Source organism: Morchella importuna, assembly GCF_003444635.1.
Source record: "Morchella importuna strain M04M26 chromosome Unknown Morimp01GS014, whole genome shotgun sequence".
Lineage (NCBI taxonomy): Eukaryota > Fungi > Ascomycota > Pezizomycetes > Pezizales > Morchellaceae > Morchella > Morchella importuna.
This window is the reverse complement of record NW_025763411.1, coordinates 584,265-604,793: the sequence shown is the minus strand read 5'-3', so window position 1 is coordinate 604,793 and position 20,529 is coordinate 584,265. Positions and strand designations below refer to the sequence as shown.

Sequence of the window (20,529 nt, the reverse complement as noted above, 5' to 3'; positions counted from 1 at the left end):
AGCGTTTAGAATGAAAGGCTGGGAATTCTGCTATCTGCTGGGGTTCCTTCCCCCTGGTACTTTAGGTAGTTTGTAAGATGTATCCGATCCTAGTACTAGACTAGTAGCCAAAATAATATTACAACTCATAATACTCCTCATGTCCATACCTATTGCAAATTGGTTCGAGTTATATTGTGCAAGCTGAATGTAATGTAGGATAGTTGGTGCCAACCAGCCAGTTTGTGATAGGATCTCTTGGTTGTATGTGCCTACATCAGTACTCTTTTAACTCTGGTCCAGTATGAGGTTTTTTATTTGGAGAGACACCAATTGTCTATAACCCTAACCCAAGTGCCAAGACGCCCTTCACTGTAATAGAACACTTCTCAAGCGATATCGGCTGGCAATCTGCTCCGGCTACTCGCCTGTATTGAAGATGAAGCTTCCAAGGGCCAGATAGGAGAGCTCCACATGTTCTGTGCTTCTCTCCTCCGGGCAGAGAGATGGTTGTATCACACGATAAACGGTAGAGCATGATGTGTGGTGTTGAGTGGCCCAGTTACCCAAACGGCTAGCATAACAGACCCCCACGCCCTTAAAACACTTAAAATACCGTCCCGGATCCTCCATTCGGGGCCGTCCAGCGCAGCGCCCTTATGAGCAGGTAGTCTATGCGGGTACCAATCGAACCCGGGCAACCAGACTACCGGCGGAGAAGAAACCTGTTTTCCCCTCCCTTCTTCCACAAGTCCCGAGATCTTGACGTGGATGAGGATGCAGTGCGCGTGTGATGGAGTGCTACATGAACCCTAGCCCATAGCGCTTATCTACCTTGTTATCATGGGGAACTCTGAGCAGGGAAGGGCAAGTGCAGAAACATAGTCATTAGGCGTTTTGGGTGTTTCTAGGTAGCAGCTGAGGAGAGAGCGAAAGAGTCACTTGAGGGGAGAGTGAACACGGTGTCAACTACACGTATCTAATTACGGGGAAGAGGAGAGAAGAGAAGGCCGGTGGAGGAAGGTGGAGGAAGGTGTTTTTGTGGGATGTGATAGAATATATGTACTGTATGTATTAAGGATAGAAGCTGTTTTGATAGGTCTTTTGGACGTGAATCTGTGCGGAAAAGTGTTGAGATTGTTGCGGCTCTCTCAACAACTGGCTACGTCACCCCCTTTGATATTATTATTATTATTGTGCCGCCTCCTCTCTCTCTTCTTCCACCACTTCCTCGTCCTCCTCCGTCTTTCCAGAAGTGTCCTTTGAATTATAGCCTTGCATTTCCTCTAGCTAGCTGCTAATTCTTAATTATCCTGTTCTTCTCTCCCCCCCTTCGATCCACTTATCCAGCACAGAATTAACACCTCAAGCACAAATAGCTCTCTGGTAAAGCTTCACGTTAAGTAAGGCTCGAGCAGCCTCCCCCCTAGCTAGAAAGCTTCAACTCGCTTCATACAGAGCTCAAGCATCTAGAAACATGACTACTCGCGGCGACTCACCCTCTCCGCCCCCGCCAATCAATTCGTACTGGTTCTACTCATCCCCGTTCCCCCTCGATGATCCCTTGCGCCGTTTCCGATTCCCACCGCCGCCACAGCTCAGACGAAATACCCACCACGTCCCTTTTCACGATACGACTCCCTCGCCCTCGAAGCCGCGTACCAGGACCATCTCCAGACGCAACGCGCCCGAGAAGCAGAGCGCGGCAGGGCTGCAGCAGCACTGTCGTCAATCTTCCGTGGAACCTCGCCGAAAGCTATTGGGAGAAGGGCATCCAATGAGACAAGCACTAGCACAGCTACGATACGGGAAGTCGCGAAGGAGGGACATTTGCAGTTCAAGGAGGGGGGGTCTAGCGAGGTAGCTATTGAGATTACAGACGAGATGGGCACTGGTCGTGGGAATAGTTGGGAGGAGAAATCGTTGCGCAAGGGGTCGCCGTCCTCCCTACGGCATTTGTATTCTGGGTCGCCGAGCTCTAGCTCGCCGGTGAGTACAGGGTTGGGTACAAGCCCCGGTTATGGTGGGCTTGGTACTTCCCCGAATACTAGGAGCGGTACCACGAGAACGCCGTTTATTCGCTCGTTAACGCAGTCAAGGGCAATGACTATGCCAAACACAACGAGCAGGTCTTCCTCGACGTCGCGGAGATCTAGTGTGAAGAAGGCCTCACCGCCACCGACACCGCCAATACAGACGGAGATACCGGTTGGACTACAAAGACTCCATCAGGTCTTACTCCCGAGCTTTATTATGACACCGATATATTGGAGCCCGTTACAGGATGTGGCTTCGGTTATGCGGGGAACTTGGTTCTATAAAGATACAATGCTTCCGGTTGAAGCTAATATTGCAAACCGGCTTGAGGCTGGGTGGGAGGAAGTTAGGGCATGGACGGAAGAATGGGAAATGGAGCTCTCAAGTGCCGTTGAGGTTGGCCGCGAGGGCGAGGAGAAAGTAAGGTGGCAATTGTTTGACAAGAGTACTGCTTCTGCCCCGCCAACACGCCCGGGAACTTCACTCGGTGACGGGAACCAAGAAGGGGGGATGAGCAGTTTCGAGACAGAGCATCCGATCAGCTCTGCAAGTCTGAAGTCAGGTGTGGCCGGTAGCGTAACACCAGGGCAAACGACGGTGAATGAAGCCGATTGGGTCTTATTTGCTAATGCAGTTGATGCGTATATCTGTCGTGATACTATGTTGAGTTTCGGGAATAAAAGACCACTGGCAAATATAAGAAAGGGGAAAGTTGTCGGAACACATGTAGTCCGAGGATTTCAGCAAGATGTGTGGGAACGCCTTAACCCATCCAGCAAGAAAAAGAAGGTTGCAGCGTCTGGCACTGCAGCTAGAAAGGCGAGGTCAACATCTACCTCCGGTGTTAGTACGCCCACCGAAGCACGGGAAAGAGAAAAAAGACGAAGCACAACCGGTAGTGCGGAGGTACCGAAGGAAGATTTTGAGACATCGCCATCAGAGGGCCTAGGACCCGATGATGAGGAAAGGATAGAAGTCACAGATCTATTTTTGGTGATTCATGGGATTGGACAGAAACTGAGTGAAAGGGTCGAGAGTTTCCATTTTACACATGCGATAAATTCTTTTAGACGACATATAAATGTGGAACTTAGAGATCCAGCTGTGAGACCACTTCTTCGGGATGGCGGAAAAGTCGGGATGATGGTGCTACCTGTAAGCTCAACTGACTACCCTGTTGCTGTCTTCACACTAAAGGTGCACAGATAAACTGGCGTCACAATCTCTCATTCGATGAAGAAGGTCTCTCCAACGGACATTCCAACAACAGCGAAAACGACTTCTCTCTTGAAGATATTACTCCCCCGTCAATCCCAGCTGTGCGTAACTTGATTGGTGATGTCATGCTCGACATCCCTTACTACCTCTCCCACCACAAACAAAAAATGATTGGCGCGGTTGTGAAGGAGGCAAACCGAGTGTATGGTCTATGGCGCCAGAATAACCCAGACTTTGAAAAGAACGGCGGTCGAGTTCACATTATCGCACACTCACTTGGAACGGCAATTGCAATGGATATCCTCTCTAACCAGCCTACCCATGTGCCCCAAGATATGAAGAGGGAAACAAGAGATACCCAGTTTGACTTTGATACTAAAAACGTCTTTTTTGTTGGATCTCCGGCTGCATTTTTCTTACTTCTCAACAAGCGAACCTTGCTGCCCCGGCGTGGAAGGGACAAGACGGAATGCGACTCATCGGACACTGATCCACATGTCACCGGTTTGGCGGGAACCTACGGTTGTATGGCCGCCGACAACATCTATAACGTCCTTCATTACTCAGACCCCATTGCGTACCGTCTCAACCCTACTGTCGACGCATCGTATGCAGCCTCTTTGCGCACTGCATACGTTCCTAGCACTGCAACAACATTCCTCGATACTCTCATCCGAACTGTTTATCCATCATCGTCAGCAAACGTACCAAATACTCCATTCTCGCGTCTACCATCAACTATAGAGCTCGAAACACACGACTTTTCGCGCGAAGAGCTCGCTGAAAAGAGGTTGTATTTATTGAACGACAACGGGCAGATTGACTACTTTTTGCAAAGCTCGGGGGCCTTGGAGAATCAATATCTGAATATGTTAGGCGCTCATAGTTCGTACTGGGAGAGTAGAGACTTTATTCGCTTTTGCGTTGTGGAGGCCGGAAGAAAGGGGGGGAGAAGCGGATGCGTGAGGGGAATGTGCGTGAGGAAGAAGAGAGGATGGAAATAAGCATATTTCCTTAGACTTGGCGGAGTTGCTTGATGAAGCAATTTTACACTTATACCAGAGCAATGTAGGGTACACTCGGTGTAGGGTTTGTTTTGAGTTTTTCTTTCTCCCTTCACCCTTTTGGTTCTCTTTTCCGTTTCTCGTCATTTAGGGGAGTTGACATTTTTGTGTGTGGCGTTTGTTTATTTGGTTATCACTTTTTGCCTGTATCATATTCCACTGGGTGTTTGTTTATTGTTATGTACGTTTGTGCTCCACTGTAGTGTACGTTAGCGTTGGACAGGATCATACATGATGAGCATTGGTTGCTGTTTACAATTTAAGTTGTAGTCTAGATACAAATGATTTTCCCATTGTGACGACAAAAGTGGGGCGGGAATACATGCCTCGCTAGCTCAATCGGTAGAGCGTGAGACTCTTAAGTGGAATCTCAAGGTTGCGGGTTCGACCCCCGCGTGGGGCTTTCATATGAAAGCAAACCATTCTTTTTTTTGCTTTTTGTGGGTGTTCTTGGTTACCGGCAGATTTTTTTTCGTGGTGGGCCTAAGTCACGTGAGATGGTGAGACGAGTGATACCTTATGCTTAAAACCGTTATTCGCTTCTGGGAGCGACCCGTACTGTATTACAAGTTGGTGTAACCCTGCGTAGTCTGGTAACAGGAAGCCGCATAAATGGTGACGGGGAGTATTTTACGTCAAATTTAAGAGTTAAAAATCGAGCTTTTTAGTGGTTCGAACCTCTTCGCGAGCATTAGTTGGAGATTTCAAGTTCGGGCGCTGCAATAGTAAACACGGGTTCAGCATGAGGAATGGGAGCAGTTGGGTCTGATTAGATCATTATTCTATTTTAGATTGGGGCGGGGGTGAGGGAGAAGGCAATGGTTGAATGGGTGGTGTGAAGTCAGTACTATTAGCTGCCCGGAAACTGTGCTCTATGGACGGTGATCGTGAGGTACATGTTATTTACAATTGATACATAAACTTCAGCTAGACGATACCATACATATACCTCCTGTTTAGCACTACATGTAGCTTCCTATTCCTACTAACGCAGTCTCATCCCACGGTATCAGCATTATATATGTTGTACCTTTGTGGGCTATGATCTGATACAAATCTTTCCTCTCGTAAGTTCTCGCAGATAAGTATCTTTTCGTTTCCAGCTACTGGTTCTAGCTCATAGAACCTCTGGGTGTGTTTAAAAATCCAAGAAATCCAATATATTTATTTACAATTACCTCTTAGGCAAGGGGAAGCAAGGGGATATTTTCAATAAGCTCATTCTAGATTCCCAAAGCAGAGACTGGGGAGTCTACTAGTGTATACGGGAGCTATGTGTTTTTGTTAATTCTGGGTATTTTGCATTTTCTCCTATTTGTCTTCTTTGACATGAGAAGTGCGTTGTTCTCATGATACGTGTTCTTTATGAAAGGCCTATGTCCCTTCTTCTTCTCATGTTACATCGGTGGGTTGTTCGATACAATACTTTTAACCGCATACTGCGCTCTAGATCTCTCCCTAATTGCATGTGTTTTGAGATTAATGTGGGTGCCCTGGGCTCCTCGCTTTATATTTCTTTTACCCCTATGTTCAGGTAAAAGCATTTCTCGGCGGGACGGCACTACGGATATATGAGAAGCACTATCGGGACAAGGGTAAACTCGCAATTCACGATAGACAAAAGATGTTTTTAAGATATGTAGGTATATATCCACCCTTTACCTCTCACTGCTGGAGTACACAGTTTGTTTCTCAAACTAGAAAGCTAATAAGCCTTGTTTGGAGCCTATACCACCCTTTTAAAGGTGGTTTAATGATTTCAATGCCTCAACTACAACACCGGCTAGCTTTATCAGGCCTTCCTCTACCTATGAACTTGAAGCTGGCTCACCGCGACTCACTTAATGACTAGCCAATAAGGCCCATGTGAAAATTCCATATAGATTAACTGCTTCAGGGTCTTGGCATATTGAGATCTGTGAAATCTGAGACAAGACAATTCTGAGAGTAATTATGGGTTCAGTTCGAAATCTTTCCCTAGCCTCGTCTGCTCACTATTTTTCGTGGGGGCCAAAGGTTGTGGCTTTGCTATTTAGGAATTCCCGGATTCTGTTATCAATTGATATTAAATCTGAATACCGTCACTACCTTCAGGTTATACACAATTTATGATAAACCAAACACAATATTGAATCTGAATCAATCTCAATCTCGTCAATGTTGGCCTACATTTACTGTGGCTTTTCGACCCCTATGGAAAAGGGTTAACGTTTACGGATTGAGGGACAGTGCTTCGCATAAGTATTTTTCAGATAAGCAGTCAGTTTCCATGCATATGTCTAGTTTCATACCTCTCAACTGTTATCGCTTGTTCATGTTCGTGGCGTTGTTGGATTATAGGCAAGCTGGCGTAAGCGTTCAAACTTTATGGCCGCTCCTTTCATTGCACACAATCTATCGAACTCTTACAGAATCTACCTCCATCTAGACGGGACGATGAAACATTACCATAATGTTCCGCGGCTATCTCCCGTCTTGAGATGGTACCTAGGATGTCGAGTGATGGACCATGAATCTGAAACATAACCATCAGAAACATGCAGACAACGTTACCAACGCACGCTCATGTTGATTCAGAGTCCCGTAGAGCATAACTACTACGGCCGAGTAGAAAGCGGCATTCCGCCTTCTGGAAAATTTGCGAGACACCAAATCAGTAAGACCCAGCGCTGTGGTTATGGTAAAAAAAAAAAAAGAAAAACTCGCCTGATTATATGAGACATAGCCTGAGCTGATCTATGTGCCCCCTGATTCGCCTGTTCCCTGGCGGTAGTTAACTACGGAGGCGCGCACCCGAGACACCGTTCCCGGTGCCCGGGAAGGAAGGAAAAACCTGGAGTTGGGTTTACTGGTAACGGGTTTGGGACCCTGAGACTGTCTTTGTTCTTGGGCCCTCTGATAAAGTTGTTACTTTTGAGGGCGCATGGAGCCCGGAGTACGAAAGTCCAGTTGCAACTTGAGGTACTTCAGCTGAGCGCCGATGTTTTTTACTTTGCTCTGTCTTGTCTTGGATCAATTTTAAGCCCATTGATACTGGTTTTTGCACAAGGTTCCACTGGCTGTGGCCATAATCAGTCAAATGGGCACGATGGTGGTGGTGGTGGTGGTGGTGGTGGTGGTGGTGTTATCTTCAGTTTCTGTGCCTGCTCCGCGGGCGCTTGGAAAAACCAGAAAGCAAGAAAACCTATTGATTACTTGTATGTAGTAAATCAGACGGGATAACTGTATGTTTCTATCATTCCCCTTACTTTCACGATCATTATCCATCTATCCATCCACCCGCTTGGCTTAACCATATATGCATTGCAACGGAGGCACAATCACCACCCATCACTCACCACTTCCAACCCCTGTTTTCCGCGTTTCGCATATACCATAGCCGGGCCTCGATCTCGGCCCGCGAGACCAAGAAAAAAAATAGAGAGAGAAAAAGAGCTCACTCTAAACGGATAAATGTAGGTACAATATGTACCTACTCTCCAGTTTCTTTCACATTTTCTAGCTATAGCTAGCTAGCGTCTCTCATCACCCCATCACCCCCAGTTATCGTGATGGTGTGATAGCGGGTTCCCTGTCAATCAGCCTTTTGTGTGTACTTACCAAGATGGGCACGCCTAATTAATTTAATTGCGCAATGTCATCCCGGTAAAGTTACTAAGACGTTACACTACGCTGTTTTTTTGAAGGCGGCTTCGTCACCGCGCAGTGAGCACCTCCAGTTAGTTGGGCGTAAGAAGAGAGATGTTATTGGAATCGATTGGATTGACATGCAGGTTGGCGGTGAGGGATGTTTGATTGATAGTATTCATGGAGAGACAAAAGTGACTATTTGTCTCTGTGTAAATGGTTGGAGTGCTCAGGACTCAGGAGGTGGATACATGTGAAGACGATATGCGAATTCCAAACTGAGCTGATGAAACCGTTTTTTCACGGTCCGAACATGCTTTAGCTTCTCCATGCCCGTTAAATGAATACATGATTTTGATTAATATTTATAACCCGCCGCCCCGCATTCAGGTGCATAACCGAACCATCATAGATACATGTAGATAAGTATCCTTGAAATACATGTGTAGCTACTTATCATGATCATTCACATGCAGCTAGAATATTCTCCGAGTGCAAGCATCGGAATACGATCCAAAGTGGAACTCTAAGTGATTTGCAGCTCAAGGGTACCAGCACCCGTTTTATTCTTAATATGATCTATGTAGCTATCTATTCGTTCCCGGTTTTGAAACCCCCCCGAAAAGCCGTGCCTAAACTCCGAGAAATGACAAAAGAAATGAGACCCATTATTCCTGATCATGTCTTCATGATATTCGTTCTACTTTTCAGCCCCCACATTGATCGCATCGGGGCTCATATCGGTACCCATCCTCCAGCCCTTGCCGTATTTCTGGACGATTGGTACGATGCCAAATACAGCGGCACAGATGATCGCCTGTGTGCCAAAAGACCAATCAGCGCCCACTTTTGTGGCCCACTTTGTTTGGAATAGGACCACAGTGAAGCCGAAGAGCACTCGAGTGAAGTTCAGGAGCGCTGATGCAGCGGCTGATTGCTGTGGGAAGCAATCAAGCACATAAGCTGAGAAAGTTAGTGAGATTCTCGACTAGTAAAAAAGAGGGATCCTAGTTACCGGAAATGGTGACAGTAGATGTCATAATAGCAAATATGAAAAGTCCCCAGAAAAAGGCTATAAGTCCCCAGTGCCATAGACGATCAAGTCCCACGCCGAGGAGAACCAAGCCCATGCACATAATGCCAACTGAGAAGTACAATGCCCACAGGCGTGATTCCGGTTCGAAGATTCCCTTATTTCTCTTAATGGAGCGTAATTGGAGAGCATCGTTAAACTATATATCTGTTAGGAATAGATCTTCATAATTAAGGGAATCAATAGAAAAGGAAAAACCTACAAAATGGCCCCAGAGTTCTCCAATAACGACGGCAGTCATAGGTGCGAAATAAATCAAGCCCAATGCGATAGAACCAAATCCATAACCCTTCGGTGCAGCGGGTACAAGAAAAAGAATGAGAGTACCATTGATTCCAACACTCCACATAAAGGTGATTCCATGGTAGATGACTAGAAAATGTTAGCTCAATTGCACCACAACCGATGAGTATAAATAAGTGTGTCTTTCTGGAACTTACATAGCATGTAAAACTGAGGTTTCACGAGTACCATTATCAACTCCCATGTTCCTTGACACAGACTAGGTCTCCCCTTCATACGATGTCCGGTAATGCCTACAAGCGCAAACAACTTCCGTTTAAAGCATCCCTCTGGCTGAGGTGGATTATTCTCGGGGACAACACGGTCATATGTTGTTTCCTCCATGAGGAAGATCACCAAGAGTAAACCAAACCCTACAATCCCAACAACAATCCAAAAGCTTTCACGCCAATGAAGGTTGTGAAGAATCATGGAGGAGAGAAATGGGCCAAAGTATGGGCCAATGAGAATCGACCATCCCCAAATCCCGATTTTGCGTGCATGTTCTTCGAAGTAAAAACTAATCAATGTTAGATGAGAACAGCAGGAAAGATGAGTGTATTGAAAATAAAGGGGAAAAACATACATGTCCTGAATAACGGTCAAACCGAGCACCTGAGCGGAGGCTGCAAAAAAGCCTTGAAGCACTCGAACGGCAATAAAACCAATCCAGGTAGGGCAAGTAGCACACGCAATTGTCATAAAGCATGTCATCAGTGTGCTCCAGAACATGACCGGTAAACTTAATGAATTACTGTCAGTCTTATTTTCACTCATCTCGGAAATGCAATTAACTCACGTCCCATAACGCTGGGCAAAGGGAACAGCTACCAAGCTTCCAAAGCCTTGCATAAAAGTATTTCCAGATAGAGAACGGGAAGCATCAACAGAACTAATGCCCCATTCTTTACCTTGCGGGATGATCATGGGTACACCATAACCAGCGAGAAAATCAGTCATGAAGGTCATGTAGCAAATTGCCACAAGAATAAGATGTTTTCTCTTCCAAGACCACTAAAGAGGGAAATTGTCAATTGATTCTGAAAAGGTAATAGATGAAAGATTCGAATCAGTTCATACCTGAAGGGGATCATAAGGATCTTTAAACTTTGTAGTTTCAGTGTACTCAGAACGAGAAGCTGAAACAAGTGTATTTGCATCACGCTCAGGATCGGTGGCTAAGTCGTTCTTTTCTTGCATAGTTGTAGCCATCTTGAGATGAAACCTAGCTGATGACGACGAGAAAGACTTACTTTTTTAGAAGAGGACGAAGAGAGAAGACAGGTGAGAGGAAGGGGAAGTGGGGACGAGGCAAGACTTTTATAAAGTGTAAATGTGTTATTGAGACTCTCGATGAGGTACTAGTGGTAAAGTATAAATTTTTCTATACCAAAATACTACATGTATATATGTACGTACTTGTATATAACACATACGGTAGAATACGTACCCTTGCCTTACAAAGCCTGGGGATTGCTTGCAAAGAGACGGTCCGAGTCGGAGCAGAACCATCTTCGGAGGGCATCAGCATAGACCTCGGAGAAAACAGCACCGAAGATCGGACCGTTACTCTCAGACTCTACACTATATCCTTGTCTACCTGGAACGTCGAACCTCTTTATCGAGGTCTGGAATTTATGCTTGATGCGAAAATTGGGCAAATGTCTAGGGCTTGTAAGCGATCATATTCTGCAGGGGGAAGCGGAATTGCGCACAAAAGAGTATAGGTATATGTAGCCGGGATATGAACCTGAGATCAAGATTAGAAACCGGGTGGAGGATTGTTGACAGCCCGTCAAAGGTGCGTCTTATACCTTGGCATCACACACATTATTGAGGTTATCCCCGTGCCTACGGGGATCTAAGAAGGGTTCCAGAACTGACACAATCCCGGACCCGGGGGTTACATCCCGGAAATCCTGTAGATCCGCTAGTGGCTTGTTTCTGCAATTCGTCACTCTCTGACCTGAGGGCCTGTCTGTTCCTCAGAAGATTGATGTGCTTTGGCTTTGCAGGAGACAGTAGACAATTTCGAAAAGACGTCAGACGACAAAGTTCTTTCTAGAAGTGTCTCAGATTTGATAATGAGACTGAGTTCTACGAAGGCTCGAGACTGTGCCTGTAGATTCCTCCTGACATCTAAGTAAATTGGCTCGACCACAAGACCGAGAGGGGATGAAAGTTCAACTTGATTAGTAGAGAAGATTAGGCCTCTGTGGCCTGCAAATTGCTGATATCCGGACTACATACATACATTCCAGTTTTTTTTTTTTTTTTTACCAACACCTCCCCGGGGTCAGATAAAGCACTATACCGCTGGTCGTGAACAAGTTATACATCTAAGTATGTGTAAATCGATTTATATGACTTCTCTAATTTAGATGCAGCTACATTTGAATGTCGACTGCATTTACCTGCACATTTAATGTAGCTAGAGGACGCAAATTGCAATATAGTGGTTAAATGTACAGGCAATTAATTACAGACATGCTCTAGATCTCCTAGCATCAATTATAGCCTTTCATGAACGTACTTTCCGCCCTTCTTCTGCTAGATACGAACAAGTCACATATCTTTGCCATCGAGAGGTCCCGTCCATCAAACTCCAATATATCGACTCGCCTAGCTAGGTTCTCGACGGGGTTATACCGGCCTGTCACGTGTTGATAAGGAAGTTCCCCTGCGAGCACAAGATTCTGGGATATCCCAAGTCTACAACAAGCGCTTCGATCAGGTATGCAATGATCATCAACAGAGGTAACAAACGCCAAAGGAACAAGTCATTATTCGGAACTCGGCATCCCTCAAGAATACGCACAACTCTAATGGACTACTTGTCTACAGAGAAAACCACTGCTTGCGTGTCTACACATTCTAGTGCAATCGTACGATCTCAGCTCAAAGTCCTCCCCTTCCCTCTATAGATCTAACTAAGCCAGAAATATTTAATAACTCTTCTTCTTAAGGGGGCCTCCGTTTCCGAGTTGTTCTCTAGGCGACGTTACATTAGACCCAAACAATCCAATATCAATCCCCAGAGGGACGATATTGACTCAAACCACACAACCCCCTGCAATTGAACCCAGGATCCTGAAGAATGGCGGCGGCATATTAAGTACGTGGCATCTGGCTTGAACACATCTGGTCACTCGAGTCAGCCCTAACTGCAAACAGGGACGATCCAAACCGTCCGAAAAAAGCTTGTTTCGACAGTTGGCGCGGCGTCAATGATCTGATCTGATACTGCGGTGAAGTTCCCGATATCTACCATCCTTCCCCGATGTCAAATCTCCGGTGGGATGATGCACACACCCAGCTTATGTATGTGCCTGTCAGCCCGTTGCGATTCCCGAGCTTTCCCTCGGAGTGGTTTAGTTATGCATATCGTGAATAGGCTATTATCACGCAATCCATCGGGCCTAGTGTGATCATTCTATTTCCATTCCGAAGCCGAGTCCGACGTCGCGGGGCATGCCAGTTAATTTGAAACGGGGTTCCTAAGGAGACACCTATCTCTATCAAAACAACGGATCCGTCTTATCCGAGGCTTAAGGCATTTTTAAATATCTCTATCTTTTTAATTAGGTTAACCGGTAGGGTTTACCGTCGCGCGTTTCTAACCCATCCCCATTTCTATCAATGGTAATCCTGATAAATGTTTACAAATATGGAATTATTGAGCTATGGCGATAGACTTGACCTAATAGCTCACAGGCTGGGTAAATAGGACAATACCTATGGCGATGAATTGGCAAATTTAATTATCATGAGTTAGAATGGTTTGTAGGCGGGATGAAGATGTGAAACAATTCATGTTCGACGACCATGAGATATGAGAGTTATTTAGTATACCGGCGTTGTTTCTACGGCTTTATGGGTAAGCCGCTAGCTCATGATTTCGATATATCTTTCAAGCCAAAAATAGCAGATCTGGGAGGCTACTGCTAACCCAATTTTACATATATGGGAGCCGGGGTTGTCAACATACCATCCCAGCTGAAGAGCCTTATCTGTCTTTCGTTCAGCGAAACCCATGCCCGAAATTAAAATGATCAACGCTTTCAAAAGTCGTCCACTCCCAGTTTTATGGAGACAAGCAAAAAAAAAATTTGTTGATTTTAGTAACCCCACGCGGGGGTCGAACCCGCAACCTTCAGATCTCAAATAAGATATAATCCAATAGAAGTCTGACGCGCTACCATTGCGCCAGCAGGGCTGCTGACTGTCACTAATGCCAGTGATTTTTTTTTCAATCTAAGGGTATCGAAGTGTATTTAGGCTTTCAAAAGTACGTCATGTATTGCTGACTTATCGGTTGTTCTGGCTACTAGAAGCGAGTAGCACTACACGTATCCATACTTGCCAGATTTTTGAATCGACCAAAACTAGTCCTACTACATATTAAAAATCCGGCAATCGTTTCAATACTCTAGGCACATGTACATGCTAGATGGGTACTTAGTTCACTTTTAGGAACATTCCCCTTCATAACGCTGCATTAATACAATGCCGCTTATATAGCACTGAACTCTTCAGAAACTTGGATATATTAGTATTGTAGGAGCAAATCTATTACTATATTAATTTAATATCTGTGCTTGGTGTACTAAATAGTCAATTAATCGATTGCCATGCATACATTATAGTCTATACTTTAGACAAGATAAGTTGATGATGCTGATTATTCCTCATAGTACATATTTCAGAATACGCAACTGCTGATTACCTTAAGCGGCCCATATGAGCACATAACTATATCAAGTAGGAGCACGTATTTAAAGAAGTAAATACCTCTCAGGTATATTTTGTGGATTTCTTTCTTTATATCAATATCATCAACTATCACCCGCCCCGATTATTTATATTATTAGTTATCGTAGTGATCTGCACGAACAGTTCAAAACTCCAACTACTCCCGGCCTCCTTGCCCAATATGCCCCATGCCTAGGGAAATACAGTCTCGGCAGATACCCTGCCGCCGGCGCTTCGCCTTTTCCAACTCCTTCTCTTTCTCCGCATTTATCTCTCTACGCTCAAGCATAGCGAGGACAGCAACAGTGATCCCCATATCGACTGGAGCCGCCACAAAAAGGATTATTGACTTTTGAACTCCGATTGGTAAAAGTAAGATCGTGTAATAGCACATCGGGATGATGTTGACAATGATACTACACCACTTATACCTGACTGAAGAGTTGATCTGGGGCATGTCCTCAAACGACGGTGGTGGCAGGCGATAAAATGCAAGTGGAAGATATGTACTGAGACAGAACGTCGAGACAAGGACGTAGGTGATTGCGAAGCTGGACATAAATCGAATACTGCATTTCCCTTGCCCCATTTTGTACTCATGGCTACAAGAGATATGGATTAGCATTATGCCGTTCTAAATGTTATCAGAGGGTAGAATTACGTACTTTGAGATCAATAAGTAAGCTGTTAGTATGGAGCAAATGAAAACAACAACCGGGTCGATATAGTAAGATATTTTTTTCCTGTTGTCACAGTGACGTTTACGGGGAGAGTGTAGCTAAATAAAATCTCGTGAGCTTCATGATATGCCTAGATGCAGATCAGAGGATTTCTATTAACCTTTTCATTGAAATAAATGTGTACCAGTGATTTAATAACTGGCCAGAATATGGTGCACACAATATATGCCGCGTCACACATTGATTCAGATACTTTTTTGCTATCATCAAGAACCAGTGGTCCCATTGTGAAAGTGAAGACGATTGCGAGGAAGTTGATAAGAACAGATACTAGTAGCATATACTATGGTTAGTTATCCAGTGGAGATTCTTGACTGGCTATTTCCTAAATGAAACTTACGAGTACGTGATAACCTTGATCGAGACAGAGGTAGAAAGTTGTTGCTCAGGAGTGCAAGGTTATAGCACAAAAAGGTCGTATGCAGCACAATAAGGATAGATCCGATGCCTCTGGCTAAACCAGGACCATTTGGTGCTATAATCGTCATGGTTGACGAGCTGAAGCAGTTTTGGGGACTTTACTCAATTCTTTGACTGATTGACAATTTCCTCCGATGTGAGGATGGGTGATGAGTAGTAGTAGTGTGTGGAGTCTCAGGCTACATGCAGTATATATCTTAAAAACGCATTCGTGTCATTAGGTCATCTTAATAGTCCCTTGCCGTCCTCATAACACTAAATATTAGTACATGTAATATAAAGCAAGCGACAATTACATGTATAAGGCCGTACGTACCACGGCCTACGTTTACTCTATATGGGCGAAGTACATATACCTAATAATCACAAAGAAAAATCCGATTGAACTTTAATATTAGAACTGTAGATCGATTTCTTCTTCCTTTTGAATTAATACTGATTCACTCCAAACCCTAGCTCTGTATTCTTTCTGTAAAATACGAAACTTGTGTCATTACCAGTATCTAAGTAATCGAGGTAGTTGAGGTCTAGTCATTGCAGTTGTAACGATGTACATGATATAGTACCTCAAACCCTGACGTGAGGACTATCAATATATTTCTTACTCGTACAGCTTAATTTTACATTTGAATCTGCGAACTGGCGTACAAGATAAAAATACAAGTAGCAGCCAAAACATGGTAGGTTATGGATTTTAGAGCATTGAATGAACCAGAATAAGAAAGCCAACCAAATGCAGTTAACCCGGCGGACTCAAAGCCCCATTAATGCCTTCACCTGGCCTCATTCTTCTCGAATCGAGCGCTATTGGCAAAAGCCACACATAATCCTTCTTCTCAAACCATCCTGTCTGCTTGATGGTGATTCGATTCTCTCTCGCACACTTAAAGTAATAACAATTTCTCATCACTGTCTCGATTAACCACTCTTCCGTAAATTCCACTTTCTCCCATTGAGCCTCTCCCCACCCTTCATCGTCTTCTGGGTCTTCGCGGGTGAAGTATCCCTTTTGTTTCCCAAGGAGAACCCGGAAGAGATCGCTCAAAAGAGCACCCCCACAGACTTTATGGGTAACGAAACATCCGTTGACATTATAGTAAATAGGACCTCTCTCGATAAGGTGAACATTAACTCGAAAGTGACCCTCACTGCAATTTTTATGCGTTGCAAGCCATGATTTATTCGAGATTGTTTCGAGAAAATTAAAAGTATTCTTTCCAACAAAAATCAGGTTCTTCTCGAGAATCTCATTCTTTATCATCGGAGGGTCATGAGGTGGCCCTGTCGCTTCTGTTTCGAGTTGTTGCTTTTTATAAAACCATGTTGAGATCCCTTTATATAGCTGTAGGCTGTATCGTATAGAAGAACCCTCAAATTCAACAATACTATGCGTATGATTTCCAACAGCCGAAGACATATCATCTTCTACGAAAAGTATGATTGGTGACACCAAGTGCACAGAATTAGTGAGGATTGCGGAGAACTTTTCGTGTATATCAGGAACCTTTATATTCCCCACATCTTGAACGTATATATAGTCATCCTGTATGTCCTGGTAATATGGCAATGGTGGAAGCCAAAACATACTCGTACTGACTTCAATATTTTTGTTGACCACGACCTCTTCTGCGTACTCTGACATTTTGGGTGTATAACAGCTCCTTCAGGTATATTCGATAACTTGGTCCATTAAAATTTCGATAGGTGAAAAGATTGATCGATTCCAGATAAAATGTCGAGAAACGAGTTATGGGGTGTAATGGATGGTTGGGAAGAGCAAGAACCTAAAATATACATGTATCTAGGAACACCGAAAAGATGACGAGAAACAACTCTTGAAATTGGGTTGGACACGTTCTGTGTTACGTCACCTCGAATACTAGCGCCAAAAAGAAACACATACGTGTGGTCTCTTGATGAAAACATAAACATTTTCCAGTTTCCTGGGCTATATACATCTATTGTACCTTCTCTATGAGCTCGAGGATAAACAACTCACTACATGTAGGTAATTTATGAATGGTTATTACATACATATAGCCGCCTAAACACCGAAATAATCCTATGGAAACCGAATACTGTGTACGTAGGTATATTTATGCCTGTGCATCTCATATACGCAGCTCCGTACATGATCGATATCGAACGGAGTTGAAATTATGATAGGTTTTGATGGTCGATACACTCGTTCTTAGGTACAGGTAGTAGGGAAAAAGGAAATTAAGGAAAGAAGCCGTTGACCACGACCATAATGAGTATAACCCGCCACTCACTCTCCTCCTTAGTTGTCCTCCTCGTAACTCAGAACTAATACGCAGTGAATATAACGGCCAGTGTTTGGATTTGTCAATGGACTGCAACATGTAGAGTGCTTTGTGGGCGCCCAGTATTTCCCCTGCAATTCTGATACAGGATATTCTTATAAGACCACAACTAAGCGTCTATCCGGTTTACTGGTATGTTTCGCTTTCTATAGCTGACGGTCACATGTTATCACTCGAATGTATTGTATCAGATATATATCAGGTTGCAACCCCACCCAACTGTAGTTTCTTGCTTACCACTAAACGTACACAACTCTCCTCCCTTGCCTTCCAAATGATATGCACTTGTGCGGCAACTTGAACTCCTGGAAACGTAAACGGGGTTTGCACCTGGAAATCACGTCTTGGCATCCGAAGTATCCTATGTAAGGTGCGTAACCTAACTTTAATTTCACCTCACCTCACTCATCCAAGTAACAGTCAGAAGTCTGAGAGTGTGATCTTCACAAGTACCATGTTACGCAGAAGTTCTTGACAATCAGGTACGTTACGTCTCCCCATAGCAACTTTCTCGCTCTTTACACATACAAATCCGCCAGCAATCACTAACATTAAGATGTCAATGTGATAATTAGCTATAGTCTATATAGATGCATTCCCTCCCATGGAATTCCAGCTTCTTGAAGGCTTCAATGAGGAACATCCTAAGGGCGGTGAAGCGGTGTAGACGCGCTGCGGCGGCTAAAAGGTCCATCCAAGACTCAAATAGCCTAGTGGGCCATCATAATTGCCAAAGTTTGTCGGCATCATATAGGGGGGGGGGGGAGCGCTATTAATTAATTAGCTACCTGTAGGTATACTCCGGAAGAAGAAAAGAAATATCCTCATATTGATTATCACCCCAGGGACCCTGGCCTTTCATGAACTGACTTTCCCTTATCTGTCCTCAAGTAGTGTTCAGTCTGAACTGTTCGGGACAGGCTTTGGGTCAGAGGTTGAGTAATACTTTTCACAAACGAACATTCTGAATCCAGCCCCAATTATGATGTGGACCAGTACAACGGCTGGCGGAAATACTTGTTACATACAAACACTCCAAACTAGCAATTGCGCAACCGAAGCGACCCACAGACCTCAACCGCGGTGCTGGACAGGCGGATACCAAACCAAACAAACTTTGATGGTCCCGATGGCGATCAAAAGCGGGATAGGAGAGCTTTGGGGGATACGTGTATGCAGGAATAGGATGAATCAAGAGCTTCAAGGCACAGAAAAGCCCCGGGTATCCCATTATTACACGCCGAAAAACAAAGCCTAGGTACAGGCGGCAACCGGTGTGCCCTACCGTTACTTGGGTCTTCAGGAGACTTCATTTTTCAACGCGGCACAACTCACCCAGCGATATAAGTGCAGCCCAGTGAAGCACCTCTGGTCAATTGACTTCTCGCTACGATTACTACTGAATTGAGCAGCCATGAACCCTTTCAAGCGAACCCGCCAAGCTCTACCACCAGACTCAGTCATGACAAACATCATGATAGTTACGATCAAAATAGCGAATGATGGGACAACAACTACGAAAACCGAGTTCAAAACTCGGAAAGCGCAATTCCCGGACCCGGTTGATCGATCATACCTGCCCGAAAACAACACAACAGATCCCCTACTTCTTCTACCCGGAACAGTCACCACAATTACTACGGAGGTGTCAGTCCGAAGACCAATGTTGGGCTTTGGTGATACGGAATCCTTCACCAATGTAACAACTTCCACTGTGCCATTGACAGAAAACCGCGCCCGCAAGTCATCATTGGTGCTAGCGGCAGCAGTTAAAGAGGAATATCGTGAAAGTCCCGCGCTTGAATCGCCGGGTACACCTGAACCGCCAGCTACACCTGAACCACCAATGACACCCGAGCCACCAACTACGCCGGGTACAGTAATCGATGATGCGATCCCTTCGCCGTCGATACGCTCGCCCTCGCGCCTCATGTCGCTCGAGAATCTGGGATATTATTCGGCAACTGATGATCCGACTCCCTCCTCTCCACCAATGCGGCCGCTCCCCCGACTCATGTCGTTTGATAATCTAAATAACTTAGAACCACCCCAAGAGAAACTCAAACTGAGCCTAAGGGCTGTCAATTCGGGGATGGAAGGATATCAGTACAACTATGTACACCACGACTGCACGATTGAGGTCTTCCGAAACCTCCCACTCTCGTTGGAAACAATTGGTAAGAAGGTCCTTGAAGAGACAAAGTGGAGTCCGGACATACATTTTGAAGAGATAGGGCTGGGGCCGTCGTCCTGGAGAGAGGGCATGGTGCTGCTTGAGCCAGATCAATCAACCTTAATGGTTGCTAATCTTGACGGAAAGGTTCCTAGTGACGTATGCCTCCCCAGCCTCCTCAGACATTCCAGGTGAAACGGTACTAACTAATTGAAAAGATTGGGTTGAGGAACGGCGATAGTTTGATAATATGGGGAGTGAAGTCTGAGGAAGGCTTGCCAGCGAAACAACGCTCGAGGACACCCGTCTTAGACAGCATCTAAAAGGAGGTATGAGGCTTGGCAAGGTTTGGGTGACTGACTAAGGGGTCTTGGCAAATGACCAGGAGTCATATTTTTTTCTTTCTTCTCTTTTCTTTGCGGTATCTGGAGTTAAAGGGGCGTTGAACCGATGTTGGTGATTAAGCCTAGTGCGATCATACAGTCCCAGAGGCAGATAAGTTCATCTAGCCTTGGTCAACTTGCTATTTTTAATTTTCACAATGGATAGTTTTCACAGGCCATCACTCGAAAATTTCCCCCCGGAACACGGAGGTTGTGATAAAAAAAATGAGACTGCATACAAACTGTATTATATACCTGCATTGAAACCTGAAGCAGGAGAGGTCCTCGGTACGACTACCGCTTTATAAATTGTGGTCTGTTTTTCGGCCCCCACAGGAAACATTCGGTTCCGGTGAGCGTTAACAGCCTTAGCATAGGTACAAATGTCCACAGCGTTTTATACCACAATAAGTTGCTCCTTTATGAGTTCTTGGCCT

The 20,529-nt window shown here is 44.8% G+C and overlaps 6 protein-coding genes across 6 annotated transcripts; 3 read left to right on the top strand and 3 right to left on the bottom strand.

Annotated features, from left to right (window-relative positions):
- Positions 1 to 1,456: 1,456 nt before the first annotated feature.
- On the top strand, positions 1,457 to 4,238 carry LAJ45_05339 (uncharacterized protein; the record flags this gene model as incomplete). The annotated part of the gene is made up of 3 exons (XM_046114910.1): positions 1,457 to 1,597; positions 1,657 to 3,171; positions 3,222 to 4,238. 3 exons carry the CDS (start codon positions 1,457 to 1,459, stop codon positions 4,236 to 4,238), a joined length of 2,673 nt encoding a protein of 890 aa, XP_045971947.1.
- A 4,387-nt stretch (positions 4,239 to 8,625) lies between these two features.
- On the bottom strand, positions 8,626 to 10,512 carry LAJ45_05338 (uncharacterized protein; the record flags this gene model as incomplete). The annotated part of the gene is made up of 7 exons (XM_046114909.1): positions 8,626 to 8,888; positions 8,941 to 9,157; positions 9,221 to 9,390; positions 9,459 to 9,820; positions 9,887 to 10,042; positions 10,100 to 10,314; positions 10,381 to 10,512. 7 exons carry the CDS (start codon positions 10,510 to 10,512, stop codon positions 8,626 to 8,628), a joined length of 1,515 nt encoding a protein of 504 aa, XP_045971946.1.
- Positions 10,513 to 12,041: 1,529 nt separating this feature from the next.
- Positions 12,042 to 12,536, top strand: LAJ45_05337 (uncharacterized protein; the record flags this gene model as incomplete). Its single annotated transcript, XM_046114908.1, has 5 exons — positions 12,042 to 12,057; positions 12,145 to 12,185; positions 12,267 to 12,283; positions 12,339 to 12,415; positions 12,475 to 12,536. 5 exons carry the CDS (start codon positions 12,042 to 12,044, stop codon positions 12,534 to 12,536), a joined length of 213 nt encoding a protein of 70 aa, XP_045971945.1.
- Positions 12,537 to 14,209: 1,673 nt separating this feature from the next.
- LAJ45_05336 (uncharacterized protein) lies at positions 14,210 to 14,641 on the bottom strand (the record flags this gene model as incomplete). Its single annotated transcript, XM_046114907.1, has 1 exon — positions 14,210 to 14,641. The coding sequence occupies one exon, from the start codon at positions 14,639 to 14,641 to the stop codon at positions 14,210 to 14,212; it is 432 nt and encodes a 143-aa protein (XP_045971944.1).
- A 1,310-nt stretch (positions 14,642 to 15,951) lies between these two features.
- Positions 15,952 to 16,854, bottom strand: LAJ45_05335 (uncharacterized protein; the record flags this gene model as incomplete). The annotated part of the gene is made up of 1 exon (XM_046114906.1): positions 15,952 to 16,854. One exon carries the CDS (start codon positions 16,852 to 16,854, stop codon positions 15,952 to 15,954), a length of 903 nt encoding a protein of 300 aa, XP_045971943.1.
- Positions 16,855 to 18,950: 2,096 nt separating this feature from the next.
- On the top strand, positions 18,951 to 20,032 carry LAJ45_05334 (uncharacterized protein; the record flags this gene model as incomplete). The annotated part of the gene is made up of 2 exons (XM_046114905.1): positions 18,951 to 19,868; positions 19,928 to 20,032. The coding sequence occupies 2 exons, from the start codon at positions 18,951 to 18,953 to the stop codon at positions 20,030 to 20,032; spliced, it is 1,023 nt and encodes a 340-aa protein (XP_045971942.1).
- Between the last annotated feature and the right edge of the window lie 497 nt (positions 20,033 to 20,529).